Source organism: Oncorhynchus tshawytscha, linkage group LG12 (assembly GCF_018296145.1).
Source record: "Oncorhynchus tshawytscha isolate Ot180627B linkage group LG12, Otsh_v2.0, whole genome shotgun sequence".
Lineage (NCBI taxonomy): Eukaryota > Metazoa > Chordata > Actinopteri > Salmoniformes > Salmonidae > Oncorhynchus > Oncorhynchus tshawytscha.
In genome coordinates, this window is record NC_056440.1 from 18,743,665 (window position 1) to 18,761,990 (window position 18,326).

The 18,326-nt window shown below is 41.1% G+C and overlaps 1 protein-coding gene across 2 annotated transcripts; it reads right to left on the bottom strand.

The window, feature by feature from the left end:
* Positions 1–28: 28 nt before the first annotated feature.
* Positions 29–5,027, bottom strand: LOC112265336 (VIP36-like protein). Of its 2 annotated transcripts, XM_024442521.2 has the most exons (9): positions 4,805–5,027; positions 3,272–3,390; positions 2,790–2,907; positions 2,480–2,562; positions 2,259–2,282; positions 1,666–1,827; positions 1,456–1,570; positions 684–803; positions 29–512 (listed from the first exon to the last, which is right to left on the bottom strand). In XM_024442521.2, the coding sequence occupies exons 1-9, from the start codon at positions 5,007–5,009 to the stop codon at positions 370–372; spliced, it is 1,089 nt and encodes a 362-aa protein (XP_024298289.1). In that variant the 5' UTR covers positions 5,010–5,027; the 3' UTR covers positions 29–369. The 2 variants fall into 2 exon arrangements, with proteins under 2 accessions (XP_024298289.1, XP_024298290.1); XM_024442522.2 differs by lacking the exon at positions 2,259–2,282.
* Between the last annotated feature and the right edge of the window lie 13,299 nt (positions 5,028–18,326).

Below are 18,326 nucleotides of genomic sequence, written 5' to 3' on the forward strand. Positions count from 1 at the left end.
GTGAAATAAAGGGCAACAAAGACGAATCTCACAGTATTAAAAATGAAAAGGGTCACATTTGATTTATTTTGGCTGAGATAGGTTCATTTCTCTCAGTTGAGGTATTATTGAAGTAAGGGGATTGTTATGTAGTAAAGCTATGTATGGCAGACAGCATGTTGGTTGTATGTTGTTTAAAAATCTATGTGCTCCTTCACAGGCTCTTGCGCTCCTTCACAGATTATCCCCCTCTCTCAGACAGCATCCCAAATGCCACCCTATTCCTTATGGAGTGCACTACTTTTGACTAGAGCTCTATAGGCCCTGGTCAAAAGTAGTGCACTATATAGGGAGCCATTTGGGATGCTGACGGACTATCCCTCTCTCCTCTCAGTAGAAACGTTTGCGGCTGTTTTCCTTCCAGCGCCCGTACATGACCACCGCCACCACCCCCAGTACGAAGATACCGATGATGGAGAAGACTATGGTGAAGAAGAGCTGGACTCCACTCATCCCCTCCTCTTGCACCTCCACTGTAATGAAAGACAGACACAATCATGAAATGAAGACATTAAAATCAAATGCATTAATTTAAATAGACAGGCAAAAACAAGTATCACACATTTTCTGAAACAAACCATTTCTGCAAAAACGATTAAATGATGCATGCAAGATGTGAAAACCTTGCCATTGTATAATCTTACCTTTATGCAATTCCTCAAAGTTATCAACACTGGGGACAGTGAGCTCTTCCTCCTCCTCTTCCTCCTGAGGACGCTCCACGGTCAGCTGATACAGCTTCATAGAGATCAGATCATGGTTGTCTTGGAAACGACAGGAAGGGAGAAATGAATACAATTCAACATTCAGAATATTTCCTAATTTTTTACATTTCACACTTTATTCAGACAACTGGAAAAGAGAGGGACACAGGAACAGAGATCACATTAGGAAGGGTGGAGGTGGGGATCGAACCCAGGACTTCAGCATTACCGCTACACCACAGGCTTTCCACCATTCTCCATTCAGAATTGACATAGATCTGATTAGTATGAACTTTTCAGATTATAAAAATATTTGAGAATAATGCAGATAGTGAAACACAAAGACAGTAAGTATTGTTCTGAGATGTTCAGACAGAAGACCAGACCAGTCCCTGACAGGTCTCCAGTAACAGAGACAGTGCTGTTCTGAGATTTTGGACTCCCTAGTGCCGCAGCGGTCTAAGGCACTGATTCTCAGTGCTTGAAACATCAATACAGACACACTGGTTCAAATCCAGGCTGTATCACAACCGGCCATGATTGGTAGTCCCATAGGGCGGCGCACAATTGGCTCAGCATTGTCCGGGTTTGGCCAGTGTAGGCCATCATTGTAAATAAGAATTTGTTCTTAACGGACTTGCCTAGTTAAATAAAGGTTAAATAAAAAATAGAACAAATAAAAAGATGTTCAGACAGTGGACCAGATCAGTACCTGATAGGTCTCCAGTAACAGAGGAGGCTCCAAAGAAGTAGCCCTGAGGCAGCCGCACCCCTGGTAGGTCCAGACAGTCCCGCCACTGCTGTTTGCCATCAACATCAATCTGTATCTGTAGGACATGAGGTCAAACATAGGTCAATATGTTACTAAATGCTAACAGCCACCTTTTACTTTATTAAATGTGGTGCTGTGTGTTTCTCTCACAGTCAGTCTGTTTTTGGTGTATCTGATGAGGAGGAAGGTGTCATGGGGAATGTTGCGCAGTAGGGCCGTGCACCCGCCAAGCTCCGTAGACTGGCCATCACGATCGTGCTCATATGCCAGAGTCCCGTTTCCCACCATACCTGACACGTATGGAAACACCCTCTGCAGAGACAAACAGAAGTAGTTGTGATATGCCAGGTGTTTGTCATTCAGTGACCTGAGACACACGTGTTACATCTAAAAAGGCACCCTATCCCCTAATAGGGCTCTGGTCAAAAGTAGTGCACTATATAGGGAATAGGGTGCCATTTCGGACACAACCATTGACTAAATGCATGAAGTTCTGCCAGAGTTATATTCTCAGGGAAACAGGAACAACTTCTGATACTCGTCTTTCGACGTACCACATATTGCACAAAATGGATGAGAGTTGAGACATGTCACCCATCAAACAAGTCAGAGACACGTAAATGATGTGTGATGGCCGACATGGATGGGACAGGTTGTGGTGTGATGAGGTTATAAATAAACAAAACATGCAATTCAATTCAGGGGAAAATGACTGGGCTTGGCTGATAGTTTACTGTAGCTACCTGAGTTGAAGGGCTGTACTTCTTCTGTGTGTCCAAGAGGGAAGCAAGGAAACACAGGTCGTAGCATAAACACAACACTGTACACCCAAACCAATTACACACAATCAGTGTTTGGGAATAGACAGATCCCCATAATAAATACATGTTGGGCTGTCCAGCTGAGTGAGTGTAGGCTATTTGATCTGAGTAGGGGGAATGGGCAGAGGGGGGGATTGGAGTACCTCATGGTTATTATTTTCATTGGGGTAGGTGTCCAAAAATACTCCAAGGCCGGTGAAGAGGTTCATGTTTCCAAACACAGGACCTGCAAGTGTTAAACCCCAGCAGTCAACACTTTAGGGAGGCAATTCTGACAGCGTTGTAATATTAACAACACTAGAGACTTGAATCTTTTAACATTGGTGTGCATCCAAAATGGCACCCTATATTACCTATATGGGGCACTACTTTTGAACAGTAGAGCACTATATAGGGGACAGGGTGCCCTTTGGGAAACCCTGGTTTGTGTGTTAGACAGTGCAAGCGCAGTACCTGTCTGCATGCGTTCTTTGGTGTACCACAGAGCCATTCCATCTCCATTCAGGTTCTTCTTCCCCTGGCCATGGATCTTAAAGTGCACCTGCATTTCCCAGTCCCTCAGGTAACAGGGCTGTGGTAGGAGACCATACAGGCAGACATAGACAGTACAGTGAATGAGGAAAAGCAGGTTGTGGCACGGCATGTTACCTGAGTGCTCTCTGTCATAATATGTTCAAATGCTATGTCCTATATAGAGTAGTACATGTAGTCAGAAAGAATAGGCCTAATTTATGCTCGTGTTACTACAAATGAGGGGAAGTGATTGCCGTAATTTGTGGCGTGTCTGCTAAGCCTATAGGTTGCACAGACTACAGACTATGATGTTAGAGTTCTTAACAATACAGCGATGTAGGAGTCTTGGGTTGTTCAAGGATAAGCAGTAGTGTGCTGGTGGGTGCTGGTATCTACTTGGGGATGGAGAGAGCTTAACTCACAATGCGGCTCCAAACTGCTCCTTGTCTGCTCTGCAAGTCAGGGGTCAGTCGCACATGCTCAGTGGTGATTATGGCGTTGCCCATCAGGTCCCAATGGGAGGAACTGGAGGAGCCCACCCCTACCCAAACAAACACAATCAATCCCTATGCATAACTTGATATAGGCATCTTTGTCCAGTGGTCTCACCATTCTATCACAGCAATGTGAGAATATTGTAGCCCACCATTGAGAACAAATCACGATCTTTGTCCTTTATATATACAGTACCAGTCAAAAGTTTGGACACACCTACTCATTCAAGGGTTTTTCTTTATTTTTACTATTTTCTACATTGTGGAATAATAATGAATACATCAAAACTATAAAATAACACATTTGGAATATTGTAGAAACCTAAAAAAAGTGTTAAATCAAAATATATTTTATATTTGAGATTCTTCAAAGTAGCCACCCTTTGCACATTCTTGTAATTTTTGGCATATATTTGTCTTTATTATTTTCCCCTAACCCTACCCACCCCTCTTAATTGGAGTAAACTAATGGACAACAACACTTAGGTTCCTACTTCAAGCTTAAACATACTATTTACATTTTACCGACCCAATGCACTTTACAACAGTTAACGTTCGTTTGTTTTTAATCCCACCCTTCAGCTACCATCAACCCCTCCCATCCAGCTTGATTTCTACATTGCCATATATTTTTAACTGTGCTGTTTCACAAAAATTCAAAATATAAATTTCTCAGACACAGCATATTTTACATTTGTCATCTTGTTGTTTTAAATCTCACCCTTCAGAGCCACTCAAACCTTCCCATCTATCCCCCAACACCATCAATTTATATATATTTGCCAACACTGCTGTGATGTTTCACAAAAGTTCTGAACCTTTCTATTCTAAATGTTTCTACAGATTGTAATTTAAAGAGGAATATAATAATACTTTCAGCAAAACTGTTTTTGATCGACTGAGTGACTTTTTAAATCACCGTGTAGTACTATCTGCAAAGTTAGCTCCAGGTAAATGTTGCTCTTCAACCGAACTTTGTCCTTTTTAGAGGGATCAATGCAGAAGCTACATTTGAAAAATACCTAGTTTGCTATCCATAATGTCATCAGTAAATGGTTGTTTATTGTGGTGATCCACCTTGGATAACACAATTCTCTACAGATTTACATAACTACACCGTATTATTTTACTATCAATAAATCTACCACCTTCCCGTATTGGGAATCATTGCGCAATAAATGCAATCCAATGAAGGTGGCACTTGTTAGCTAGGTGGGTTAACACTATACTTCCAATACCCATATCGCAACATTAGAGACAATAGCGAATGCTAGCTATACAGTAAGTACTTTCTGATTAACTCAATACTGGTTTTGTAGAAGACAAATGTCAATATTTGTATACGTTGTCTGGAAATCAAAAGATAAAATCATTCTGAAACCAAAACAGGTCGCAGCAATGAAGAACGCGAAGGGGGAGAGATTTTCGACACAACACCGGCAAAAGACAGCCCAACGTTACCTTGGTATGGTTTGGTAAGCGAGTGCTCCCTTTTTAAAAAGTCATCAATTTCGTAGCCATCGTCTGCCAGACACTGACACGTTAAAATAAGGACAATAGTAAACAGACATGTTAATTTACGATTGTTTCGCTGATTAAACATTAAATCAAATATCTGAAAACTGCTCAACCGAAACCAATTAGACTTGCTCATGGTGGCGGCCATTCTTCTTCTTCGGTGGTGTTTATCTGCGGTTGCCATCCAATGTTATGGTGCATTACCGCCACATACTGTACTGGAGTGTGGGCCAGAGACATGAAGAAACGAAATCCTACATATTTTTTATTTAACCTTTATTTAACTAGGCAAGTCAGTTAAGAACAAATTCCTATTTACAATGATGGCCAAACCCGGGCGACGCTGGGCCAATTGTGTGCCACCCAATCACAGCCGGTGATGCAGCCTGGATCCTGCCAGCGGTTTCTCTTTAAAAAATATATGTGAGACTGTATCTAATGACGTTTTACTCAGCATGCTCTTTAAACTAATTTCCTGTAATCCCCTTCTCCCTCATACAGGATCTCAGCCTCTCTCTTTCCCTCTCATACTGCCCACACTGTATCAGTACATGCTCTACTGTCTCTATTTCCTGGCAATAACCACATTTTCCTGTTGGATGCTTTCCAATCACATTTAAAGTCTTATTCATCCGGCTGTGTCCCACCCTTAGTCTTGTGAAAATAGCCTCCTCTCTTCTGTCTCTTCCTGCCGTCCCCTCCTACCCAACTTGACGTACCAGCAACTAGAACCATTCAACGCTGGTTTGACCAACTGAAATCTAAGCTTTAAGATTGTTTTTATCACACGGATTGGGATATGTTCCGGTCAGCCTCAGAGTATAACATTGACCTATACACTGACTCGGTGAGTGAATTTATAAGGAAGTGCACTGGAGAAGTCGTACCCACTGTGACTATTAAAACCTACCCTAACCAGAAACCGTGGATGGATCGTGGCATTCGCGCAAAACTGAAAGCGCGAAACACCGCATTTAACCATGGAAAGAGGTTTGGGAATATGTCTGAAGGCAACCAAACAAGGCAAGGCAATCAAAGAAGCGAAATGCCTGTACAGGGACAAAGTGGAGTGCCAGGGTCTACAGGAAATCACGGACTACAAACAGAAAACAAGCCACGTCACCAACAACGACGTCACGCTTCCAGACTAACTAAATTGAGGATAATAAAGTGCCACCATTGCGGCCCGCTAACAAGAACTGCGCACTCCCTCCTTCTCCGTGGCCGACATGAGTAAAACATTTAAACTTGTTAACCCTCGCAAGGCTGCTGTCCCAGACGGCATCTCTAGCTGCGTTCTCAGAGCATGCGCAGACCAGCTGACTGGTGTGTTTACGGACATATTCAATCGCTCCCTATCCCAGTCTGCTGTCCCCACATGCTTCAAGATGACCACCATTGTTCCTGTACCCAAGAAAGCAAAAATAACTGACCTAAATGACTACCGCCCCATAGCACTCACTTCTGTCATCATGAAGTGCTTTGAGAGATTAGTCAAAGATCATAGCACCTCCACCTTACCGACCACCCTAGACCCACTTCAGTTTGCGTACCGCCCTAACAGGTCCACAGACAATGCAATTGTCATCACGCTGCACACTGCCCTATCCCATCGGGACAAGAGGAATACCTATGTGAGAATGCTGTTCATTGTCTACAGCTCAGCATTCAAAACCATAGTACCCTCCAAGCTCATCATCAGCTGGAGGCCATGGGCCTCAACCCCGCCCTGTGTAATTGGGTCCTGGACTTTCTGACGGGCCACCCACAAGGGTGCATGTTCAGCCCTCTCCTGGCTCTCCAGAAGGTGGTGCGGTCTGCACAACGAATCACCGGAGGCAAACTACCATGACACCTATAGCACCCGATGTCACAGGAAGGCAAAAAATATCATCAAAGACAACAACCACCTGAGCCACTGCCTGTTCACACCGCTATCATCCAGAAGGCGAGGTCAGTACAGGTGCATCAAAGCTGAGACCGACCGACAGACAGAAGAACAGCGGCACCACCACTTTTTACCTCTGCCTTGCTCATTGAAACATCCACATCCCCACTACTAAGTGCTTGTTTAGTCAGTACATCAGCTGCCTCGTTCCCCTATCTGTGTAAATGGCCACAAAATCCTGATATACAATATCCAGATGTCTATTAAATGAATCAGATGGATCAACCCCCTCCCTGTCTTTCCGTAGTCTCTCCAACACTTCGAGATCATCTACTGGAGGAGGGGGTAGCCATGGTGGGTTCACAGGAATAACTACCGTGGGGCTAAACTCCCTTCCGTAGCGTCCCATCTCCCTCGCCTGGGTATTACCCACCCACCCAAAGCTCGTGTTCTGTCCTCTCTCATGTTCCCAGCATATGTGTAGAATCCCTTTCGCAGGATGAGACACCCATGTCCCTGTAGGTTGACCCAACCAAGCCACCCACTTCTTCCCTGTCAAACAGAGCATAACATTTAGCACCTTCTTACACTTTCCCACCACTCTCTAAATGTGTTCTGCCCAGGTCAGCCTAGAGTCAAAGTACACCCCAAGGAACCTGAAGGCCCCCACTGGTGGCAGCCATCTTGCTCCTCCTACTTCAAAAACAAGCCTGTACACATTTCCCATTGGATTTTTTGTTTTAAGCCCGTCAACCATTGGTTAAATCAACTGCCCAGTATTGAATTTTTTTTTTTTTAAATATAATCTTTATGAATCCCAAAAGTCTACTGTAGAGGGCGCAATTTGAACATTCAATCTAGTCAATTGAGGACAACAGTATAGCTCAGGTGGCAAATCTTGATATACATTTTTTGCATGTAAGTAGCCTACGATTCTCCATAAATTATGCCCATCTCTGGGAATTTCATATAACTATTTTATGAATGCATCATTGATTATCTGTTTCAGGGATAGCAGTCAGGGCATCAGGTTTGAACATTGTAATTTACAGAAAGCAGCTCATGTCATGGCCTAGCACAGCAGGGAGTCTGAACTTTTGAGTGTGGCATTGAAGTTTATCACAGGCTCCTCAGGGCTCTGATGTCTGACCTCCTTGCTGTCACCCTCTCACTTGCACTATCAGTGCATTTGATTCACAGAAAGTACCATTATTTATATAATCTAGGTTGCTATTTTATTTATTTATTTATCCGTTATTTTACCAGGTAAGTTGACTGAGAACATGTTCTCATTTGCAGCAACGACCTGGGGAATAGTTACAGGGGAGAGGAGGGGGATTAATGAGCCAATTGTAAACTATACCAAAGTAAAGTTGTAGAGATGCATTTTATCTCAAAATTACTTACATTTGACCATTATTGTTGAAAAAAGTGCTGGATTTATTAGGAATGATGGAAGGAGTAAGGAATGTATAGGTAAAGTTCCCCAAATGCAGGTCAACCACTATGAGTTAGCACATTCTGATCCATGCGTACAGTACATCTACTCATCCACGTCTCATCTCACAAACGGGGATAGTGGGTGTGATTAATGACCTTGACTATTGACAACCAATTGGCGCCAGACGTCTTTTTTGGCAACATCCTAGGAGGAATTAAACTAATGCAGTTTACTGTGGGAGATGTTATTGCTCCCCAGAGAGAGGCTGGTCATTGAGTAACAAATTGAGGCGGAAATGAGAGCGCCGATATGTAGGTGTTAAGACTTCCACAGATCATAAGGATGCAGCAAGTGACTATAAATCATCAGTATTTCCCCTATATGTCCCTAGGGAAGATATTGCTTACATTGGAAAAGCTGCTGCTGAACGTCAGCTTATAGCTGAAACCTGAAACACCCCAGTCAGCCAGTCAGTCTGCCACATCCACTTTCCAACACCCACACAACACCATTTGTGCTTTCCATAATCCTAATTCCATAGAAATCCATTCGGTATAGGTCTGAGTGTCATAAACCACTGATATACTGTATCGTGTGTGTCCTTTACTCAGCTTTGTGAGTGTGGAGGGAATTCAGAGCACCAGACCATGTTATTTACTGTCTTCTCCTGCTGTGTTGGTCTACTGCTTTATTCATACCAGGTTGCACCTGTTCCCATGGCCGTGGAGGGAGATGGGGGGGATATCGTCATGTGTTGCTGCCTATGAGATAGGAAGGTATTATTTTTAGAAGATCAAGCTCTTATCTTGTCATGTTTTTCAGAGTCCCCTGTCACCAGGTTATCTGGTATAGCATACCTTCAGTGGCAGAAATCACCAATATATAGCCTACCACCGTAGGTCTAACAAATCCAGGTTGCGAGTATACGTAGACAAGCTATAATGACATACAATACATTTATTTGGGACAGATTGTCTATTTCTTGTTGTCCCTACAGACTGAATGTAAGTGGTTGGACTAGGCGTAATCAAATGTTCTTGGCTCGTGACAACAGTGATGGATGGACCAGCCTGGAGACATGGGAAACAGTACAGGTCCATGCACACCATCAGCACCTCGTATTACTGCGTCTGATCATTCTTAGTGCATTGCGTTTCCTTTTGACTTCAACCAGCCCATAGAATGGATGCACAGAATCAGTGAATGTGAATGTTCTGAAGAATTTTAAAAACCTGTTCTGTCTGTCTGTCTGTCCCATCCATCCTCCATATCTTTACCAGTTGTTCACATATTCTACCATTACTGCCATGTCTCATTGTTGCATGTAGTTAGCTGTAAAGCAGTCTATTTTACAGTGTAAAGGATGAATTCTATACACAGTTGGAACTCTCTTTCACTTCAAATCATGCATTGATTTGCGTAACAATTAGAATTTGGCATGTATTGACTTACACGATAGATGATAGGTTCACAGGAGGTTGGTGGCACCTTAATTGGGGCTCGTGGTAATGACTGGAGGGGAATCAGTGGAATGGTATCAAATACATCAAACATGGTTTCCAGGTGTTTGATGCCATTCCTTTTGTGCCGCTCTGGCCATTATTATGAGCCGTTCTCCCCTCAGCAACCTCCAATGATAGGTAAAGCTATTTAGATAATCACAATGTAATTATTTGGTATCAGTTCAGTGTTTTCATTTAAAAAATATATTTTCTATGTAAATGTTTTATTTTTTTAATCTGATAAAGTGTATTTACAATGATGTTGGATTACTCTGATTATATGGATTGTATTTTTTACAAAGGTGTTAACCAGGACAGAGTTAATCCGGAGCATATTCATTGTGCCTTTTCTTCTTCACATCCATTGTGTACCTGATAATGATGAGATAATGAAGTGCCCTTAATGCTTCCTTTGGCAGGACAAGCGTCCTATAATCAATAGCCATTTATCCTGGCAATAACTGTCCTCTTTATCTTCCTGCAGACTGCACACATTAGGAACAGCCAAACACCTATTGAACAGAAATATTCACACTATTCAAATCAAAGGGCCTAAGGGAATATTGTCAAGCCCGTTGCTAGGACAACAGATAGTGTGCATCCCAAATGGCTCTGAAGTCTCTATAGTGCACTACTTAGTCAAAAGTACGGCTCTATATAAGGAAAATTTTGCCATTTTGGACGCATCCATAGTGTCGGATGTCCTTTCATGTGTTTCTTCTTCCTTATAGCTGTTTGTGCTGACAATAAGCAAAGCACATCGTCTTAATTGAAACTATAATTTCCAAACTATCCTCTATTAGGGATTTGTTATCCAGGCACATAAAGTCAATGTTTCACAGTCACAGTGACCTCATAAACTGTTGGGAAACACTAAATCCGTCATAGTATACTCATTGGTCTGCATGGCGTTTACCGGTAACAACTTAGTATACAATATGGTATATTGAAACAACCATAGGCAATCATCTGCCACGAGAGACAGCTGGAATGAGATGTTTTCCTTATTTACAAAGACAGAATACACACAGTGTTACATGTTATGATTTATCTCTTTATAAAAATGTTACAGTTGTATACAGTTCCTCAAATTTCTGAAATCAATTCAAATGAGATGCCCTTCATTCAGTTAGCTATTCAACAAAGCAGACATGCTGAACCATGAACATAGCATTCAGTATATTGATGGTCCTTCCATAATTTGTAGCCTGAAATGGTAATGGATGGGAAATTATCCATCAGGTTTAGACAGTAAGGTGTTATGTTCTTTACATCTGTGTCATTGAATTTTCAAGACACTCTCTGGAACCAAAGCAAGACCAAGGTCACTTGAATATCAGCATTATCATAGCCAAGAAAAAAAATGTAATTGTCAAACGAAAGGACAACAATACAAGAAAGAGTTAGTTATCCTTGGTTTAAAACCGGCGTGACACTCAGGATTTTGTGTGGGCACTGTATTGATTAGTTGTGTGTGCGGAGCAGGGGATTGATATACTTTCATTTTGCTAAAGACCATCTGAGAGAGCACTGTGCCATCACACTCAAATACATCTCCCATTGTCCCAGGACCAAAATAAGAAGCATGGGAGGGCCAATTGACTAACAACAAGTGACACTTTGGATTTAGAGACAATGATCAACGGAATCCTCACATTTATGACATTCTAAAAGGGTGTGATTAGCTAATAATTTTATTTATTAAACTGATAACAGTTTGTCACTGGAGAGAATTCTCAAGGTCCTTGTATATCTTAGCAATCAGTGATTTTCAAAAATGGTATCACCAATGACATAAAACTGAGGGATACACATACTAGTAAAAAAAAGGTATTTTAATAGCCTTCTTTGTTTTTATTGATCTATACAATATATGGCATATTTCTGTTCACTGTCTGGCTTTCAAAATAATAGATAGTTATCTGTAAGTCTCTACACATCACCAGTGGGAAAACCAATTTTATAGTCCACAATGCATACAAATAGATTTTCTGCAGCATAAAGGACTTATATATGTTTTCTTATTAAATAACAGGTCAATTAAATGGAAAATGTATTATTTGTCATGTTTTTGGCATTTGAAAGTGTTTTTACATGGTGCCAACGTCAAGGGACAGCATTTACCACTGCAATTCAATAATTACTCTTTTACTTCCTGCTACATTGATGAAACGCAGTACCTTGAGGGTCTTCTTTTTCAGAGAAGGATCAACATTATATATCCCAAGAGAATGTCAAACTCTGAGAATGTTAGGGAAGAGGGACTAAGGTGTGGAGAGAGTGGCCTCTTTCATTCAGAGGTAATGCAAAAAAGGATTGTGCTTGACATTTTTAATGTCGGTGCTTTTCTAATAACTCATTTCTGTGTTCTATTCATGTGCTTTTCTAATAACCGTTTTCTGTGTTCATGCAAGTGACTGACTGAACAAATCCTTACTATCAGTAGCTGCAATTTGGCAGTACGCCCAGACCTTTGTTTTGAGAACAAAATATATCTTAGTTTCAAGGTCTCAGCTTAGCGAGAACAAGCATCGTATTGGTCTGTCACATGTTATGAACCAGTATTGGTCGGTCACATGAATGAAACAAAGCGCTATTTATGAATTAATTACGCTTAATCATGCAAATATAACTTGTCTGTGTATAACCATAAATAAGACAACTGCTGGGACTGCCCCAGGAGAGCTCCTGATTGACATGTGTACTATGGTGCATTGAGTTGGTTGGAACCTCTCCAGCACGCTGATAATAAAGGATGTTTCATTTAAGATTGTCTAAGTCTCCCTGGTGGTATTTTCCATGACATGGTGGTGAATTGTCACGACAGGATATGTCAGTAACAAGAACAAAGCACGTATCTATTCTGCCTACTTACCTACCCCTAATTAAAAGGGCTGATGGAGGGATTTAGAGATTTTATTTTATTTTAGAGTGGCCAATGTCCTCAAGAGAATGTTGGGAGGATAAATGCTGAGGGCAGCCTTTGAGGATTGTGTGTGTGAGTGTATATATATATATATATATATATATATACACAGTGGGACAAAAAAGTATTTAGTCAGCCACCAATTGTACAAGTTCTCCCACTTAAAAAGATGAGAGAGGCCTGTAATTTTCATCATAGGTACACTTCAACTATGACAGACAAAATGAGAAAAAAACATCCAGAAAATCACATTGTAGGAATTTCAATGACACCGGGGATAACACCGGGGATAATAAGCAACACCTGGAGGGGGTGGAGAGAATCACAAGGACAGGTGAACCAGATCAGGGTGTGACACAGCAATCATCACTCCTGTGTTGCAATGGCACGTTGTGTTAGCTAATCCAAGTTTATAATTTTAAAAGGCTAATTGATCATTAGAAAACCCTTTTGCAATTACGTTAGCACAGGTGTTATGCTGATTTAAAGAAGCAATAAAACAGCAATAAAGCCTTCTTTAGACGAGTTGAGTATCTGGAGCATCAGCATCTCTTCACTGTCGACGTTGAGACGGGTGTTTTGCGGGTACTATTTAATAAAGCTGCCAGTTGAGGACTTGTGAGGCGTCTGTTTCTCAAACTAGATACTCTAATGTACGTGTCCTCTTGCTCAGTTGTGCACCAGGGCCTCCCACTCCTCTTTCTATTCTGGTTAAAGCCAGCTTGTACTGTTCTGTGAAGGGAGTAATACACAGCGTTGGATGAGATCTTCACTTTCTTGGCAATTTCTCGCATGAAATACCCTTCATTTCTCAGAGAAAGATTAAACTGATGAGTTTCAGAAGAAAGGTATTTGTTTCTGGCCATTTTGAGCCTGTAATCGAACCCACAAATGCTGATGCTCCAGATACTCAACAAGTCGAAAGAAGGACAGCCCTATTGCTTCTTTAATCAGGACAACAGTCTTCAGCTGTGCTAACCTAATTGCAAAAGGGTTTTCTAATGATCAGTTAGCCATTTAAAATTAAAAACTTGGATTAGCTAACACAACGTGACATTGCAACACAGGAGTGATGGTTGCTTATAATGGGCCTCTGTACGCCTATGTAGATATTCCATTTAAAAAAATAGTCAGTTTCCAGCTGCAATAGTCATTTAAAACATTAACAATGTCTACACTGTATTTCTGATCAACTTGATGTTATTTTAATGGACAATTTTTTTGTTGCTTTTCTTTAAAAACAAGGACATTTCTAAGTGACCCCAAACCTTTGAACGGTAGTGTGTGGGCTGATGGAGGGATTTGGAGATTTTATTTTATTTTAGAGTGGCCAATCTCCTCAAGAGAATGTTGGGAGGATAAATGCTGAGGGCAGCCTTTGAGGATTGTGTGTGTGAGTGTGAGTGTATATATATATATATATAATTTTTTGCCTTTGTCCATTTCATATTTTAAAATATTTGCATCCACTCCCCCCCCACACAGGAAGGAAAAGAGTCATCAATAAACCGACTAAGCCTCATTGTACAGTTTTCCTTTTGTGCTAAAGGATAAGGTAACAACTTACTGGCTGAGTTTTGGGTTAAATCCACAGGGGTTGTCAACAGCAACCACTTACATCTTGTCATAGCTGCTCATTCCTCTGTTATTCATTAAGTAGATAAAGTGGTTTCCATTTACCGGGAGTTTACTATCCAACAAAATCTTATTTTTGCTTTATAGCACAACAGAATTTACTCGGGATATGATGGCTGCCAGTGTGCAGTACTCTTAAGACTCTTTGGCTGATCACCAAAGCAGTGTTAATTAAGGCTAAGCTTCAATTCTTAAGACAAATGATGAGCCTCTTGTGCTGAGAGTAGCCCTGTCTACTGAACTCAAAGGCTGCACAGTATATCTTTATATCCACCTTTCACATCTCAAATGTATGCGCCAAGGCTTGTCAATGAAAATCACTATTCAGCAAATACACTTGGACCACAAACTTTACACAAACCAAAGGTTTTATTATTGGGAAGAATCCATTTCTGCTTATCAATAACAACAAGGCTATAAATCCTTTGAAGCTGAGTGGAAGAGGAAAGTGAATGAACAAGGGTTGAAGAAGGAGGAGGTAGCAGGTCGGGGGGGGTGGAGGCGCCTTTCTCATATTCTCCCAGACAGGACAGGACAACACCATACTCTTCGTGGTAATAGCTCCAGCTAAACACAACGCCATATTGACGTAGATAATTCATAGGGGGAAAAACATCAAACTATGATTTGATGAAGTTATTTCAAACTGTTAAAAACTTTGCTAATGCTGTAAGTTGAGAGAGCTGGAGTCTTAAATAAATGAAAGTGTTTACTTCAGATGTTTCAGTCTTATGTGCAATGTGCAAGCACCTCTCTGTCACTGACATCATTTATTACAGCAGATACCTCCATATCATCTCCAAGGTACAGACCTGTGGCAGCGCCATCCGTTACAAAAAAAGAAAGGCAAGAGGGATACAGCGCAAAGGAAGATAGATGCATAACGTAGCCTATTCTTAATTTTATTCTTCTTCATTTACCTTTCTCTACATCCATTATCTGGATTGATGTTCAATTCTATAAAAGGTGCTGAAACTGCAGGACTTCCAATCACAGTTTACTGAGTCTGGCAGTCCTTTGCTAATCTTGAAGAGTAGCCCCATTTTCTGCACAGAAATGTCAATACATTACTTTGAATGTGCTGTTGTGTGTGTTACTTTTACAATATACACAATCCCAGGAGGCCAGCTATCCATCTCAAAAGCCAGGACAGTATGACAGAAACTCATATGCCCCAAAATGGGTCAGGATAGTCTAATGATACTAAACAAAAATATAAACATGTAAAGTGTTGGTCCCATGTTTCATGAGCTGAAATAAAAGATCCCAGAAATGTTCCATTCACACAAAAAGCACATTTCTCTCAAATTGTATGCACAAATTTGTTTACATCATTGTTAGTGAGCATTTCTCCTTTGCCAAGATAATCCATCCACCTGACAGGTATGGCATATAAAGAAGCTGATTAAACAGTATGATCATTACACAGTTGCACCTTGTGCTGGGGACAATAAAAGGCCACTCTAAAATGTGCAGTTTTGTCACACAACACAATGCCACAGATGTCTCAAATTTTGAAGGAGCTGCAGGAATGTCTACCAGAGCTGTTGCCAGAGAATTGAATGTTTATTTCTCTACCATAAGCTGCCTCCAGGCCACACAGGCCATACAACCCACAGACTGAAATTGAAATTGTTGCATGTTGCTTTTATATTTGTTCAGTCTAATAGGAGTCTAATAGGAGGCTCATTGAGTCTCAGAACTATGATGACATATTAATTTAATGTACAAAACTATTTCCCCCAGTGTATCAGGGAACCAGTAAGATCCTATATCAGCTCTGAATTTCAAACTACATCTTCAGACGAATAAACATGAATAAATAACCAAATGGTCAAGCCCTATAAATAACCAGAAGTGGGACTCAAGCCCTATAGAGGTTTGCCTTGATGTTTATGAGACCTATTGATCCTAGAGAAACTGTGAACATCAACAGTCCAAATAGGGTGTGACTAGGACCCTATGGGCCCTAGTCAAAAGTAGTGCACTACATAGGGAATAGGGTGGGACACCACCCCCATTTGGGACACCACCCCAGTCTATCTGTGCCAGTTGTCCACAGGGAATGGTGACAGGCAGCCACGCTAAAAGTTCAATTTCCAATGCTTTGTTGAAACATAATGTTTCACTTTAGTTAGTAATGTTTTAGTGATAATAGCTTTTTAGCTTTTGATGTTGATTTTTGTCGAAAACAGATAATAGTGGTATCTCCTGTTCAAGGCTATAGCTACTTACAGTGAGCTCCAAAGGTATTGGGACAGTGACAATTGTGTTGTTGCTTTGGCTCTATACTCCAGCACGTTGTATTTGAAATAATACATTAACTATGTATTGCAACTTTGTGCTAGTTAGGAGTCAAGCGCAGGAGAGCAGAGATGTCAAATTAGCGTCTTTAATAGGCAAGTCCAAAAACAGTTCAGGTACAATATCAATAAACGCCCAAGACATAGGAACACACAGTCACTCACGGAAGGAGAAAAACAACACTCCTTACTTATCCTATAACATGACACACACGTGCATAAACAACCTCAACGAGCAACATGAAAATAATCCCACACCAACCTAAGCGGGAAACAGGTGTAAATATACACACAGAAATGAAAGCAAATGAAAACCAGGTGTGAATGAACCAAAGACAAAACAAATGGAAAAGGAAACATGGATTGGTGATGGCTAGTAGGCCGGCAACGCCGACCACCGAGCACCCCCCGAACAAGGAGAGGAACCAACTTCGGTGCAAGTCGTGACACTATGAGGTTAAAGTGCAGACTATCAGCTATAATTTGAGGGTATTTTTATCCATGTCGCGTGAACCGTTTAGAAATTACATAACTTTTTGTACTTAGTCCCCCATTTAAGGGGAACAAAAGTATTGGCACAAATTAATGTGTATTAAAGTAGTCAAACATTTAGTATTTGGTCCAATAATTCTAGCACGCAATGACTACATCAAGCTTGTGACTCTGCAAACTTGTTGGATGCATTTGCTGTTTGTTTTGGTTGTGTTTCAGATTATTTTGTTTCCAATAAAAATGTAAAAGGTCAATAATGTATTGTGTCATTTTGGAGTCCCTTTTATTGTAAATAAGAATATAATATGTTTCTAAACACTTCTACTTTCATGTGGATGCTACCAGGGTTACAGATATGCCTGAATGAATCGTGATTAATGATGAGTGAGAAAGTTACAGGCATACAAATATCATACCCCCAAGACATGCTAACTTCACACCATTACAATGACATGGGAGGTTAGCATTTTGAGGGGGTATGATATTTGTGCGTCCCAGGCCAGATTGTCTCTGTGTAGGCACACACACAAAGCACTCGAAGCAAAACAGTTTAAGCACCACCTTAGTCCCAAACCTGATACATCCAAATAACCAGTGACAAAAAAAAATCTAGAATTGAACTAATGCTGCTCAGACCTCACGCATCCCTTCAGTCCTGGCAGATTCTCTCGGTTTACACGCAGAATCTGCCCATGAGATTATCTGACCGTGAGGCCATGAATAATGTACAAAATAAGAAAGGTCTGATCACCAGACCCTTATATAACCACTCCCTTCACATTAGTCTCCATACAGTCTCCCCATCACCTCGCCACTCGGCTGCTGTGCATTTGATACCTATGTACCCCAGGGCATCATCCCAAATGGCACCCTATTCTCTACATAATAATAACATTTGAGTTGATGCACTACTTTTGACCAGGGCCCATAGGGAATAGGGTGCCATTTGGTACGTAACTCAGGACTCTCTCCTTTAGCACCTCTTCTCCTCTGTTTAACTACATTTCTTATACCTCCAAAGTCCAAATATGTTCAGTCACACTGACCTGCTACTGTTAGACCATTCATCAACATTGAACTGTCCAAAAATCAGAGGTGTTAGGGAGACAGGATGGCCACAGTGGTTTGAAGAGCTTCCAATGACCCTGGCCCAGGCTGTGACCTGTAATTCCATGGCCGGGTTAGGCTAGAGGACATGATATATTAGTGCTACAGAAGACATTGATCAGAGTTGTTTATAATTATAAATTGTTAAAGGCCCAGTGCAGTCGAAAATGT